The 12,273-nt window shown below is 29.8% G+C and overlaps 1 protein-coding gene across 1 annotated transcript; it reads left to right on the top strand.

The window, feature by feature from the left end:
• The first annotated feature begins 3,065 nt into the window (after positions 1-3,065).
• Positions 3,066-5,693, top strand: LOC123656373 (allatostatin). The gene is made up of 3 exons (XM_045592062.1): positions 3,066-3,149; positions 3,636-3,769; positions 4,802-5,693. The coding sequence occupies exons 1-3, from the start codon at positions 3,066-3,068 to the stop codon at positions 4,965-4,967; spliced, it is 384 nt and encodes a 127-aa protein (XP_045448018.1). The 3' UTR covers positions 4,968-5,693.
• The last annotated feature ends 6,580 nt before the right edge of the window (positions 5,694-12,273 follow it).

The raw sequence follows: 12,273 nt of genomic DNA, 5'->3' as shown, positions 1-12,273 counted from the left end.
TATTTAAATATATATATATAAAGAAGCTACCTTAAAAATAAATATTTATAATTTTCTAAACCACTCGATACTGACTCTACCCCAAATGCGACAACATCAGCATCGGCTGGAAGGAAAGTCCTACAATAGTCAAAAATAATTGGAACGAAATTCCTTACGGCAGGCTTGACATTTGGCTGAGCGACCGAACTGAAAAAAATGTGATACTAAAACCGTAAGAAAAATATATAACGGAGATGACGGATGATCAGTCACATGACTGTATGTATAATATGACTTTTGTAAAACTAAAATATTACTAGTAAACTTTTTTTTAATTATTTATGTAATTTTATACTATCAACAAAAATAAATAGACATATGTTGTTTATTTCACTTAATAGTTTGAATTATTATTATTGTTATTGTTATTATTTTGTTTGATTTATTTTATTTTACGGTATTTGTTATTTTCTAAAAGGCTAAATTTCCTAAATACTTTTGTGAACTTAATTAAAAACCAATCAACAAAATTTAAAAAAAAAATCAAGAACTAGAAAATATATATAAAATTCAACATTTTTTTTTTCAATTTGTGTCCCATGTCACACCACATAATTTTTTTTAATAAACAAAGACCTTATTTTAACATTGATATAGTAATAAATCCAAACTGACACACTTCTAATGTTTATTTTACCCCGTCTAAGTTTGTCTTTTTTGCAAAAACTTATACATTTTAGGACCCCCGGCACAGGAGAAAATCCTACTAGGGGCCGTTGAGTGTGAAACGTTTATTTATTATTATTATTTATTATTTTGTACTATGTATCAGAAGATCTTAACATAATTTCCTATGTCCAACAGTAGACTGCAATAGGCTGAAGTGTGTGTGTGCGTGTGTATGTGTGTGTTAGCATAATTTATTTAACCATCCCTTTATTTTGAATTGTTGCAATATTTAATTTTCGTAATGTCGACTTTCATTACACCCAAAATAATTTTCTAATGAACTTAAGAAAAACGTTTTCAAACATATAACATGGACTATTTTAATAATATTTTGTATATTTCAGTTACCGTTTATTATTTCACATTAAGCTAGTAATTAGCATTTCTTAGTCGTGATTTCGATAGTGCAAATTAACATTTCACTCGTTTAATTTTATCATCTCTGAAACAAAATTTAAACTATCCGTAACGTAGGGAACGTTCTTTTACCCTGGTCCGTTCTTCCTATAAAAAAAGAAACAAAATAATAACCGTTCTAATTTTTATTCAAATTTACTTAAAAGTTCAACCCAATTTTCCCCCCATTAGGGTTGCTACTAAGTAACTATAACTTTAACTTCATATTTAGCCATTGCTTCAACCTGTGTTGGTAGCATGCGCTGAGAGTTTTCAGCTTTTATAAAATGATGAAGGTCTGGCCCTAACGGGATATTGGGCTATATTATATTTAAACCAATTATCAAAAAAAGACCGAGTACTTAAAATAAATAAAAAGTTAAAACGTATAAAGGTCCAATTGTTTAGTGCACCTGTACTATACTTTTAACCAAATTAAATTTTTATTCGTATAAAGAAACAATTACTTTTTGACTTAATACAATTTTACTTCATATATTGAATTTTGAAGTTTTAAAATCATCATTGTTTCGATTTTAAAGAACCAATAAAATTAGATGAATAACCTAAAAACTTTAATGTTACTAGAAGAGTTATGGGTACAACATATTAGTAAAGCTGCAGCATATCATCAAGCATATTCAATGGTAAATATTAATTTCAGTTTTATTTCTTAAACTAAAATATTCTGTATCAATCATAACAAAATATTATAGTGGTTAAATATCAACGTATCGTAGTAATAACAGTGTACACAACAAATTCGCAAACCCAAATATTTCAGCAAATACTTGCTTACATTAGGAGTGTCAGAAACATTTCAAGCATTTGAATGAAAATATTTAGTATATGCTACTATAATGTAAAATTATATTAAATGGAAATAATATATAAGAATTGAAGATTTTACTGTAAGATGGTAAAAATGCAATTAAAAAAAATCTATCTCGGCGAAATGTTGAGATAAAGTTAATTATCGTAAATTCTTCTAAGTATCGAATTCTGGCAGTGTGGTTACGGCGTTAAAGAATATAGCCACCGCCTCTCTTCCCGTGGGTATCGTATGAGATGACTAAGGGATAAATACAGTTCCACTACCACCTTGGAACTTGCAAAGCTGACCCATGGCGTGATAACCATCCAACTGCTGGCTTTAAAATACAGAGGCCGAAGACGGGCAGCGGCATCTTCGGTGCGACGATGCCAGCCCTGCAGTCACCAACCCGACTGCCCAGCTTGGTGACTGTGGGCAACACTCATGAGTTCGCGTCATTTTTTGCGCGAACTTGTGGAGGCCTATATCTAATAGGCTGAAATGATGATGATGAAATGATCGTAAATTCCCATGTAGCGGCAAATTTCTTAAGGAACTATTACTATAGGAAAAAGGATCTCATATATGGCGAAACGGAATGAAAATAGCTTTATTTATTTTATTTTAAAAATAAACATTTTAAACAAATGGTAACAATTACAAAAGTTCACTTATGCATAAGGTTAAATACACAAAATTTTTGAGTTCAGACTGATCATCCTATATGGATTATAGATATAATCTGTGTTAAGGATGATCAGCCAACCTCCCCTATGCTACAATATAATTTTGGCAAAATAATTGAAAGTTGATTTTCACTTTTTATTAAGTCGTTCTCGGAAAGAGAGGCATTTTTCAAAAAAAATATAGGATGCAATACGCGCTTTTTCGGATTTATTATTCAATTTAGAAATAAACAGCAAAAGTTTATGTTAGTTCAAAAACATATCATTAGATTTCATTTTAATTTTAAACTAAAATAATAGTATCAAAAATGAATTTTATTTTATTTTTCGAAGAAGTAACGTTATATATATTTTTGTATAGTAGGTATGTTACTAAATTTTTGGATAATAGGCAGTAGTCTGAGTGGCAATTAAAACTTATTTTACATTGTATTTCTAACAGCTCACTGGACGACACAATGAAGTCGAGCACATACAGCACTCTGATGATCTTCCTTGGTGTCCTGGCCATATCGTTTATGACTGTTTACGCAGCTCCGATGGTAATATATGCATAAAATTTCTTTTTTTTTAGTAAATTTTGCAAAAATTTTGACATTTATTACACCATTATCACCATTTATCATCTTAATTAGTGTCTACATATCTTAAGCTCTGTTAAAATCATACTAACCTATTTCCCATCATTAATTTAACTTGAAACTATCCTAAATTTTATTATACTTTTTAGGTTGAATGTCACAGTATCATGGCTTTTTTAAATAATGTCATTTCGAAAAGACTTCAATACAATTTTTGTATTATTTAATCATAATACATAAATGAAACATCAGTTCTTGCCCCGCTGCATTCAATTTTACCAATATAGCTAAAAATACAAAATACGTAGTCACGTTGTAATTAACTAAATTACAACCTTACATGTCATTTTGCGATTTCAAATTCTAATTCCTTTAACCCTTTTTATAACAAGTATAGAAAAAAAACATTGATAAAGCAGCAAACAATGAAAATAAATTTCGTTATAGGAAACAGATGAAGAGCAATCTGACAACGTGCTAGTTGCCAGGCCGGAAGACGTAGCGGACATATCTGCACAATGGGATGCTTTGAATACTGCTGCTCTACGCAAACTACTTTTGCAGCTGGATGCAGAAGAAAGGTAAATATCGTTAATGTTTTAAATGAAATAAGAGCGTAGGAATATTAATAACACTATTATACTAATCGCCTCACATCGCATTAGTAAAGTCGCACTTATTTACACCTACTTTTCACATGAGAAATATACTTTTTTCTTAATTTAAATGTCATTATTACAATAATAATATAATTGATAGAAATATTATTGTTCACACAGCATTTATAACATTCATTTTATATTTTAACAAAAAAATACGCTGAAATTTATTTTCTTGCAACATTATAATTATAGAGCAGGGTTTTTCAGGACGCCAACGTAATATTTTTTTAAATAAAAATATTAATATTAATATGATATCCAATTAACACATTTACTATTTTTAAAGAGAAAGTGGTGTAGAAATAATATTTACAAAATTTAACAATTATGCCAATTGATTTATTTAAAATTTTAATATACCTAATAAATTTATTTTAATGAATATATTTTAATGAATATATTTTAAAAATAAATAAGATCTATCGAAGCTTACACGGGTAAAGATTGAAATTGAATTTTGCAGCGTATCACACAAAAAAAGTAGTCAAAGTCAAGTAAAATGTATGCGACTAAGACTGAAAGTTTAGTTCTGTAAAAGCAAAGTCATTTTATTTTATAATGGAACAGAAAAAGTTTGTAGCCTTATTCGTACCGCTACATATATATTAAAGCTAGAGCTTACAGCTTAGCGTAGCTAATCTTATTAGCAAGAATCATAATTATTTAAGTATATAATTTGTTAAATTAATATGATTCAAATAACGCGTAGAAGAATTTTCTGTGATTCATTAACTTTGTTAACCAACTTCCAAAAAAAGGAGGATGTTCTCAATTCGATTGTATTTTCTTATGTGTGTTACTTCAGACCTTACAGGGGACCCTTTTATGTTGTCACAAATTTAATCGAGATTTAACAAGTATTTTTTTTAGTAATCAGTAACAGCACTAAACTTATTATTATAGGTATGTTTTTAATAGTATTTTTTTAAGTGTCAAACTTATTTTATATAGATTGGGAATGGCTACCAGAGTCAGCCGCTCTTGGCCCCAGCCGGAGCAGCGTGGCTGGGGACTGCGGGCGATGGATGGCAGGATCGCTAGACAATGGCGCGCCGACAAGAGGCAGGTCCGCTTCCGACAATGCTACTTCAATCCCATCTCCTGCTTCCGCAAGTGAATCACCATTAATGTCAATGACCCCTTACTTCTTTTAGCCATATTTGACACACGTTTACATAATTGATACGATGTTGAAGAAAACTCTATTTTTGCTGTTTTATGCCTAAGTAATATATGTTTAAAATTAGTCTTTAAGTATTAGATAACTAGTCAAATATACCAAAATGTCAATCTTTGTACATTTTCTTTACTATCTACAATTTTAAATTCTTCTATTTTGTACTAGAATGTTAAATATCGAGTACATTAAACATGTTCATTTGTATAAAGGTCACACGTCCTTTTCCGTTTCCTTTTATAACATAGTAGTTTTTTAAAACACACTTTTTTTTTCCTTCTAATTTATTCATCATGTTATATTTAGATCAACGTTTCTATCGAAAAGAAAAAGTAACAATTTTTAGACTTTATGCATATTTTTCAAGATTAATTGTCAGAATTTAAAAGCTTTACATTTTATAATTTTTCTTAGTTTTCTTGGAAATTTGTAGTTAAGTAGTACTTTATTCAGGACGGCTATAGCCTGTATTAAAAATAATATAACATTTACTCAATATAGCATGATCTCTTTTTAAGTCAACGTAAATATATATAATAACTGCTAGATTAAGGTTTGTTTACTATACACATCTAGTCAATGAATAAACGTAATGTTTCTCCAAACTAATGATGTTTAATTTTAATATCTTTTATAAGTAAGTTAAATAAACATTTAGTACAAATACTTGTTACTATTATTCCCTTATCCAGTTGTTGTAGACGTAAATAAAATACGTAACATGGTGGAAGCTGAAAATAAATTATTTATTTCTCGCATTTTAAATAAGAAACTAAAGATAAAATAAAAATAAAAACATAAAACTAAGTAAAAAATATAAAAAGTGGGGTAAACAATGAACAAATTAATAAAAAATATAACTTTCTGTACACTACGTTCACATGTGTTACAGTGCTGGAAAATTAAAAAAATTTTAATTCGCTTTACTTTCGATATTCTAATAAAATTAGTTAATAAAGAAAATAAGGACAAAAGTGCGCATCTTTTTTTATGAACTCTAACTTGTCTTGCGAAGGCACGCATTCAGCCTGTAATATCCCACTGCTAGGCATAAGCCTCTTTCTCTATACATATAGGAGAAGGATTGGAGCTTAATCCACCACGCTGCTCCACTGCGGGTTGGCGATATGTTTCTTACTATTAGTGACGATCGTTGTCAGGTATTTATGATAACAAGCGGGACCGACGGCTTAACGTGCTCTCCGAGGCACGATGAGGAGACCCACAAAAGAAAGTACTGAGTAGTTAGTACTCAGTGAAACAAGTATGAACTTCGTGTTAAAAAAAACAAGTTAAACACACAGTTAATACTACAAACAATGTTGTGAAAGAGATTCTGAAAATAATTATAACTATAGCACAGTGTATGGACATTTAAAGATTGTAATTTTAGTCTGTCATCATTTTAGCGTGTCTTTCAACATAATATTCGGTTGATAGTACCGACAATATCTTGACAACTGAACTAGGCAAGACACTGAGAGACTGTTGCAGTGTTGCTTTAGCCATACGTCTCCGACTCCGTACTACTTTGAGGATACTTATTATTTATTAATGAACATTTAAAAATAAAATACTCCGTGTATTAGAGCAATTACAAATACAAGTCTACAGCAGATCCAACTCTGAACATTAAGTATACTGAAGGCAAAATGTAATTATAGTCCAGAACTACTACTACTTATACTTTATTTTAGTACAATACTAGTTTTTGCAAAAATTCATTCAGTAGCTATTTATAAGCGATTGTGTAACACACTTCCTAATAGAAAATTTAACAAAATATTCATGAATAAAAGATAATAAAACAAATATACTCACTATAAAATCTTGAAACGTGGACATTTTATTTCAGAGTTTTGTTGGATAAAACCTACAAGCATGAAACTGACTGATGTAACTAACCTACAAACGTAGGTACTAATCATTTTTAACAAAGAAAATTATATTACTCTAACATTGGGTTGTCTGGAAGAAATGGCTAAACAGCCATAAGTCCGCCCATTGTACTTCACAGTCTGTAATTTTTTTTTAAATGTGTTTATTGTTTAAAATGTAGTTGTGGTGTACAATAAAGTATAAATAAATAAACAAATAAATAACATTGTTTTTGGTATAAGATATTTAGAGATATTTGAGCTAATATTTCGAAACTAACGATATAAAAAAACTAAAGTAGTATCTTTTGAGTCGGTGCTCCCATTTATTTTTCGTTTCAAAGTTCTTATTCTTAAGAAGTAAATGTTGTTCATTATGACATTTCTCTATGTCTAAATGAATCGTTTTTTATTTGAAAAGCGATACATTTTGCTTTTATTATGTGTCTTGAATCCCTTTCAACTAAAATATAAAAGATATATGTTCTCAGAAAAAACGTTTGTCATTCGTTTATAAAATCAGTTACGTTTAATACGATAGGAACATCGTATGTATACGTTGCAAGAATCACCTGTGTACGTAATTTAATTGATAAAGTACCTTGAGCTAAATATCCCAGCGATATAAGCTAAGTTTATATTCTACTAGGTGTGCCCGCGGCGTCGCCCGCGTTGAAATCAGTGTGTCACAAAGTTTTCCCGGCAAATTTCCAGTGAAACTCTCATCAAACTCGGCTTAGCCGTTCCATAAACCTTCCTCTTGAAGCCCTCTCTCTATTGGCGAAACCGCATGGAAAATCCGTTCAGTAGATTTTGAAGGAATCGATCACACACTTTTGGGGACTTTGTTTTATAATACACTAACTGTTGCCCGCGATTACGTCCGCGTGGTTATGAAGATATGCGTTTCTATTAAGATGTTTAACGCAAATTATTTTTTTATTTCAGTCACTTTAAATGCTTATCATACTAAGTAACTTTTTAAAAGGCACAATTTAGTATAATTTAATAGTTGTATTTATAAAACCTCTCTAAACACCACATTTTTAGTTTTATTTTCTGACTGCAGTATAAATAACCTTTCAGGCGAACTTATAGTTGCTGTATATGTTTCATACAAACTATCAACCCCAACTAAACCACCTTAGCGGTGGAATATCGCCAAATTCGCTCTTAGCGGACATCTACTAACTATAATCAACCTCCCTGCCTTTCATCTTTGTCTATCCTGGATGGATGGACCATCCAGCAGTTTTTGAGTTCTCGTGATGAGTGTGTCAGTGACCTTTCTCTTATATATATATATATATATATATATATATATATATATATATATATATATATATATATGTGTATATATGTATATATATATGAATCTAACGATAAGCGATCGCTTCTCTTAGGGCTATCGCTTATCGTTAGATTAATTATTATTTATTTTACTTGTAAGCTTTTAGGAAATAAATATATATATATATATATATTGTTAAAATAGATTAACATATATAGATACATAAAAAATAATACCGTTTATCACCTAGAATAAGGTTTTTAAGGTAACTGAAACTCTACTTGATATAATTTAAGCTAAACATAACGTTGTAATAAAGTAATTAAAATAAAACAATTTATTTTCTCTAAATATATCAAAATAAACGTCGAGTAAAACTTATTAATTAAAAATTGAATTATAAATAATGAAATGTACTACGATATTACTCGAGAAATAAATATTACTCTGCTGTTTATTACCATCAATATAGACACAGCTTTGTCAGAGTACGCTAGAGGATGAGCCGTAGAAAAATATTTCAGCAAAAGTATTATATATTACTCTACAAAATGAAAAAAGTATATTTAGGTTAAGACACTGAAAAAAATACAATTTAAGCGAGCACATCGAGTTTAGGTTCAAATTTTAAATACGAATGAACTTCCATGTGGGCGCTGTTTTGATTACAGCCACATTTTTATGAGAGTTTTTTTCTAAAGTGGTAATCACAAAAAGCTATGTAAAGAACGAATAAATCCATCTTTCCTGCTTCTAGTGAAACGGTCCTTAGAATTGTCTTTTAAGCAATCAAAACAACAAACTTTACGTTATTAAAAGTTACAAACTGTCACATAAATCTTGTATAAAGTTGATAAAATAATAATTGTGTTTGCTCGCAAACGAAAAAAAAACCGACTTCAATTACATCGACAAGTAATTCAACGTAGATCGACGAAAAAATAGTCAAGTAAATACGCATTATCAAAGATTACTCAAAAAGTAGTTATCAGATCTCGATAAAATTTAAATGTGACCACATGATAAACATCAGCTTTTGATTAAATTAAAAATTATCAAAATCGGTATACCCAGTAAAAAGTTGTTGCGGATTTTCGAGAGTTTCCCTCGATTTCTCTGGGATCCCATCATCAGATCCTGGTTTCCTTATCATGGTACTAAACTTGGGATATCTCCTTTCTAACAAAAAAAGAATGACCAAAATCGGTATATCCAGTAGAAAGTTATGCGGTATAATACAACGTAGGTCGACGAAAAAAGCGTCAAGTAAAAACGCATTATTAGATATAGCTCGAAAAGTAGTTGTTAGATCTCAAATAAATTTAAATGGGACCAATTGGCACACACCACCTTTCGATTAAAAGAAAATTTGTCGAAATCGCTCCACCCAGTCAAAAGTTCTGATGTAACATACATAAAAAAAAAAAAAAAAAAAAAATACAGTCGAATTGAGAACCTCCTCCTTTTTTGGAAGTCGGTTAAAAATGCAGAGGTTGTTTGTTCACTTGTATTAGGATCTCTTTAAATTATTTTATTTTAAATTATTAAATATATACTTGTAAATAATATTCGGTTAAAAGAAAATAATTATTTATAAAATAGTCAGATAAAATGAGGAACATGTAATACAATACTGTCTAATTTCGTTTGTTAATGCTTGCAGCTTGATGTGTTAATGGTTAAATTGGAAATGGTCAAACAGAAAATGTTGTTAGTATAAAGGCGGTTTTAATCCTACTAATTACAGAGATTATTTGATCAGATAAATTCATTAATATTTTTATCAGATAATTTAAATTTTTATTTTTATTAAATAAAACTTTTATCCTTCTTTAACATAAGTTAACTGTTTGCTAGCAATATTGACTCCTTAGAAAACGTAAGTGACTAACAATTTTCTTTACACGTGGAGTTTGCTTGTATAAAGGTCTGAAAAGGTAACATTCACAATATTATTTAATTCAAGTATAATTTAGTTTCCTGTAAGCGGCCCGGCTCCACAGGGGATGGCGTCGCTCAGTTATTTTGATAAGATTACCTGTATATTATATGGCGTTATCCTTTTACTTATTTGAATACAAACCTAATTGGCTTATAAAAACATGTTTGTCATCGGATAAAATTAACCAAACTTACTATTTATTTTGACCTCATATTAATGTGATTGAACTAAAATATACCAAACAAAATATTCAAAGAAATTCCTACCCAAATACGTCAATTACCTTTATTACGAATCTATAAATATATTCTGTTCCGCTCTAGTGTAGTGGTGCGTGTGGGCGCTTAAATACCAGCGGTTAGCGAGTTCGATTCCCGCTCGGAATGTACCTATATTTGTATCTGTACAAATATTTTTTCCGGTTTGGATGTTTTTCATAGTGTTGGTTTCGTGAGGAACCATCGGGTCTCGGAGAGTACGTTAAACTGTCGGTACCGCTTGTAATCATATAGGTACACCTAATAACGATCGTTACTCATAGTAAAGAACATATCCGCCATACCGCAGCGGAGCTTCAGTTAATAATTAGTAAATAAAATATCACCCGAATTACGCTGATCACACAAAACAGAAAAATCGTGCCAAAAATAAATAAATAAATAAACCCCGACCAACAATCAATCCATGACTGTGACCGCTGCGCCAACGCGGCGTCAAAAAATTACATTACAACAAACAATTTAATAGATGAGAATTATTTTTAAAGTGTTAAGAAAATACTTCGATTTGCGACAATATTTTTAACACTAATGACGTACCTTGACTAGTTATTTGTTGTATTTTGACTTGAATTTACCACTAAGTCATTACTTAGAACATTGTTTGAGTAGGAGTCAGTAATCATAAAATCGATATTGGGTAGTGACTTGCAGTTTTACAATAATTACCTTCTGTTGTAATATTTTTGTAAAAGCTTAGTGTGCTTACTTGTTACACATTTTTGCAGTTTTATCCTAGCATCTAGATAATTTAAATTTTAATACATCACTATCATATAAGTAAAGAATACCCAAGCGCGATAACAGTAAAAGCTTCGATGTAAACATTTGTTAAATAAATTAAAATTAAGTAAGTATGTAATGATCTATTCTTATAATTGTTTGATTGCTATGTTAGGTATTCATTGCTATCTTACTGTTTTTTACTATTATATTTTGATAACAACTTAAAAAGACGCTAAGTAAATGTCTAACTTCCTAACCGTCTCACTTTTTAACCGACTTCCAAAAAAGGAGGAGGTTCTCAATTCGATTGTAAATATTATTTAGAGATTGCTTTTAAGCAATAAGAAGCCCTTTTTTCATTTTTTTTTTCTACTAATTATTATTAATGTTGCTTGTTTATTTTATTTCTTGTTTGGTGTACAATAAAGTGTAAATAAATAAATAAATATTTTTTTTGTCTGTTACCTCAGATCCTTTGACTGGGTGGACCGATTTCTCGATTTTTGTCTCATTTAATATTAATGGAGATTTAACAACTACCTACTTTTCGAGTAATATTTAATAATTCGTATATATACTTGACTACTTTTTCGTCGACCTACGTTGTATTATACCGCATATCTTTTGAATGCGTTTACTGATTTTCATGATTCTTGTTTTAATCAAAAGCTTTGACGATTTAACGACTACATTTTGAGTAATCTTTGATAACGCGTATTTACTTGACTATTTTTCATCTACTTATTGTATTACTTGTCGATTTACCTAATTGAAGTCATTTTTTTTTTCGTTATCGAGCAAAGATGATTAAATTATGTGCGACATATTAACGAAAATAAAATAAGCTTACATAATAAACTTATTTTTCATTTTCCAGAACTAGAAAGACAACGATAATGACAATCAGCCAGTCTCATATTTTCAGTTTTCTTGAACCAATAAAGATATTTTTTCAATCTGTGTTTTCAAAGGTAAACAAAAGTATCATTATAAGTTTCAAAGTCGTCAATTCAATTAAAATTTGTCGCCTTTAACTTTTAATTGTTGCTATCTCTGACACAGTCCCTCTTACTTATAACTTTTGTTAAAAGTAATATTTTACCTACAATTAATATATAGATTGTAATGTTAA

The sequence above is a fragment of the Melitaea cinxia genome, chromosome 9 (genome assembly GCF_905220565.1).
Source record: "Melitaea cinxia chromosome 9, ilMelCinx1.1, whole genome shotgun sequence".
Classification (NCBI taxonomy): Eukaryota; Metazoa; Arthropoda; class Insecta; order Lepidoptera; family Nymphalidae; genus Melitaea; species Melitaea cinxia.
This window is presented reverse-complemented; position numbering and strand designations above follow the sequence as displayed.

Coding starts and splice junctions, on each gene's coding strand:
- LOC123656373 (XM_045592062.1), top strand. CDS start 3,066: ATGAAGTCGAGCACATACAGCACTCTGATGATCTTCCTTGGTGTCCTG. Junction 3,150..3,635: donor CTGTTTACGCAGCTCCGATG/GTAATATATGCA, acceptor ATTTCGTTATAG/GAAACAGATGAAGAGCAATC. Junction 3,770..4,801: donor CAGCTGGATGCAGAAGAAAG/GTAAATATCGTT, acceptor TATTTTATATAG/ATTGGGAATGGCTACCAGAG.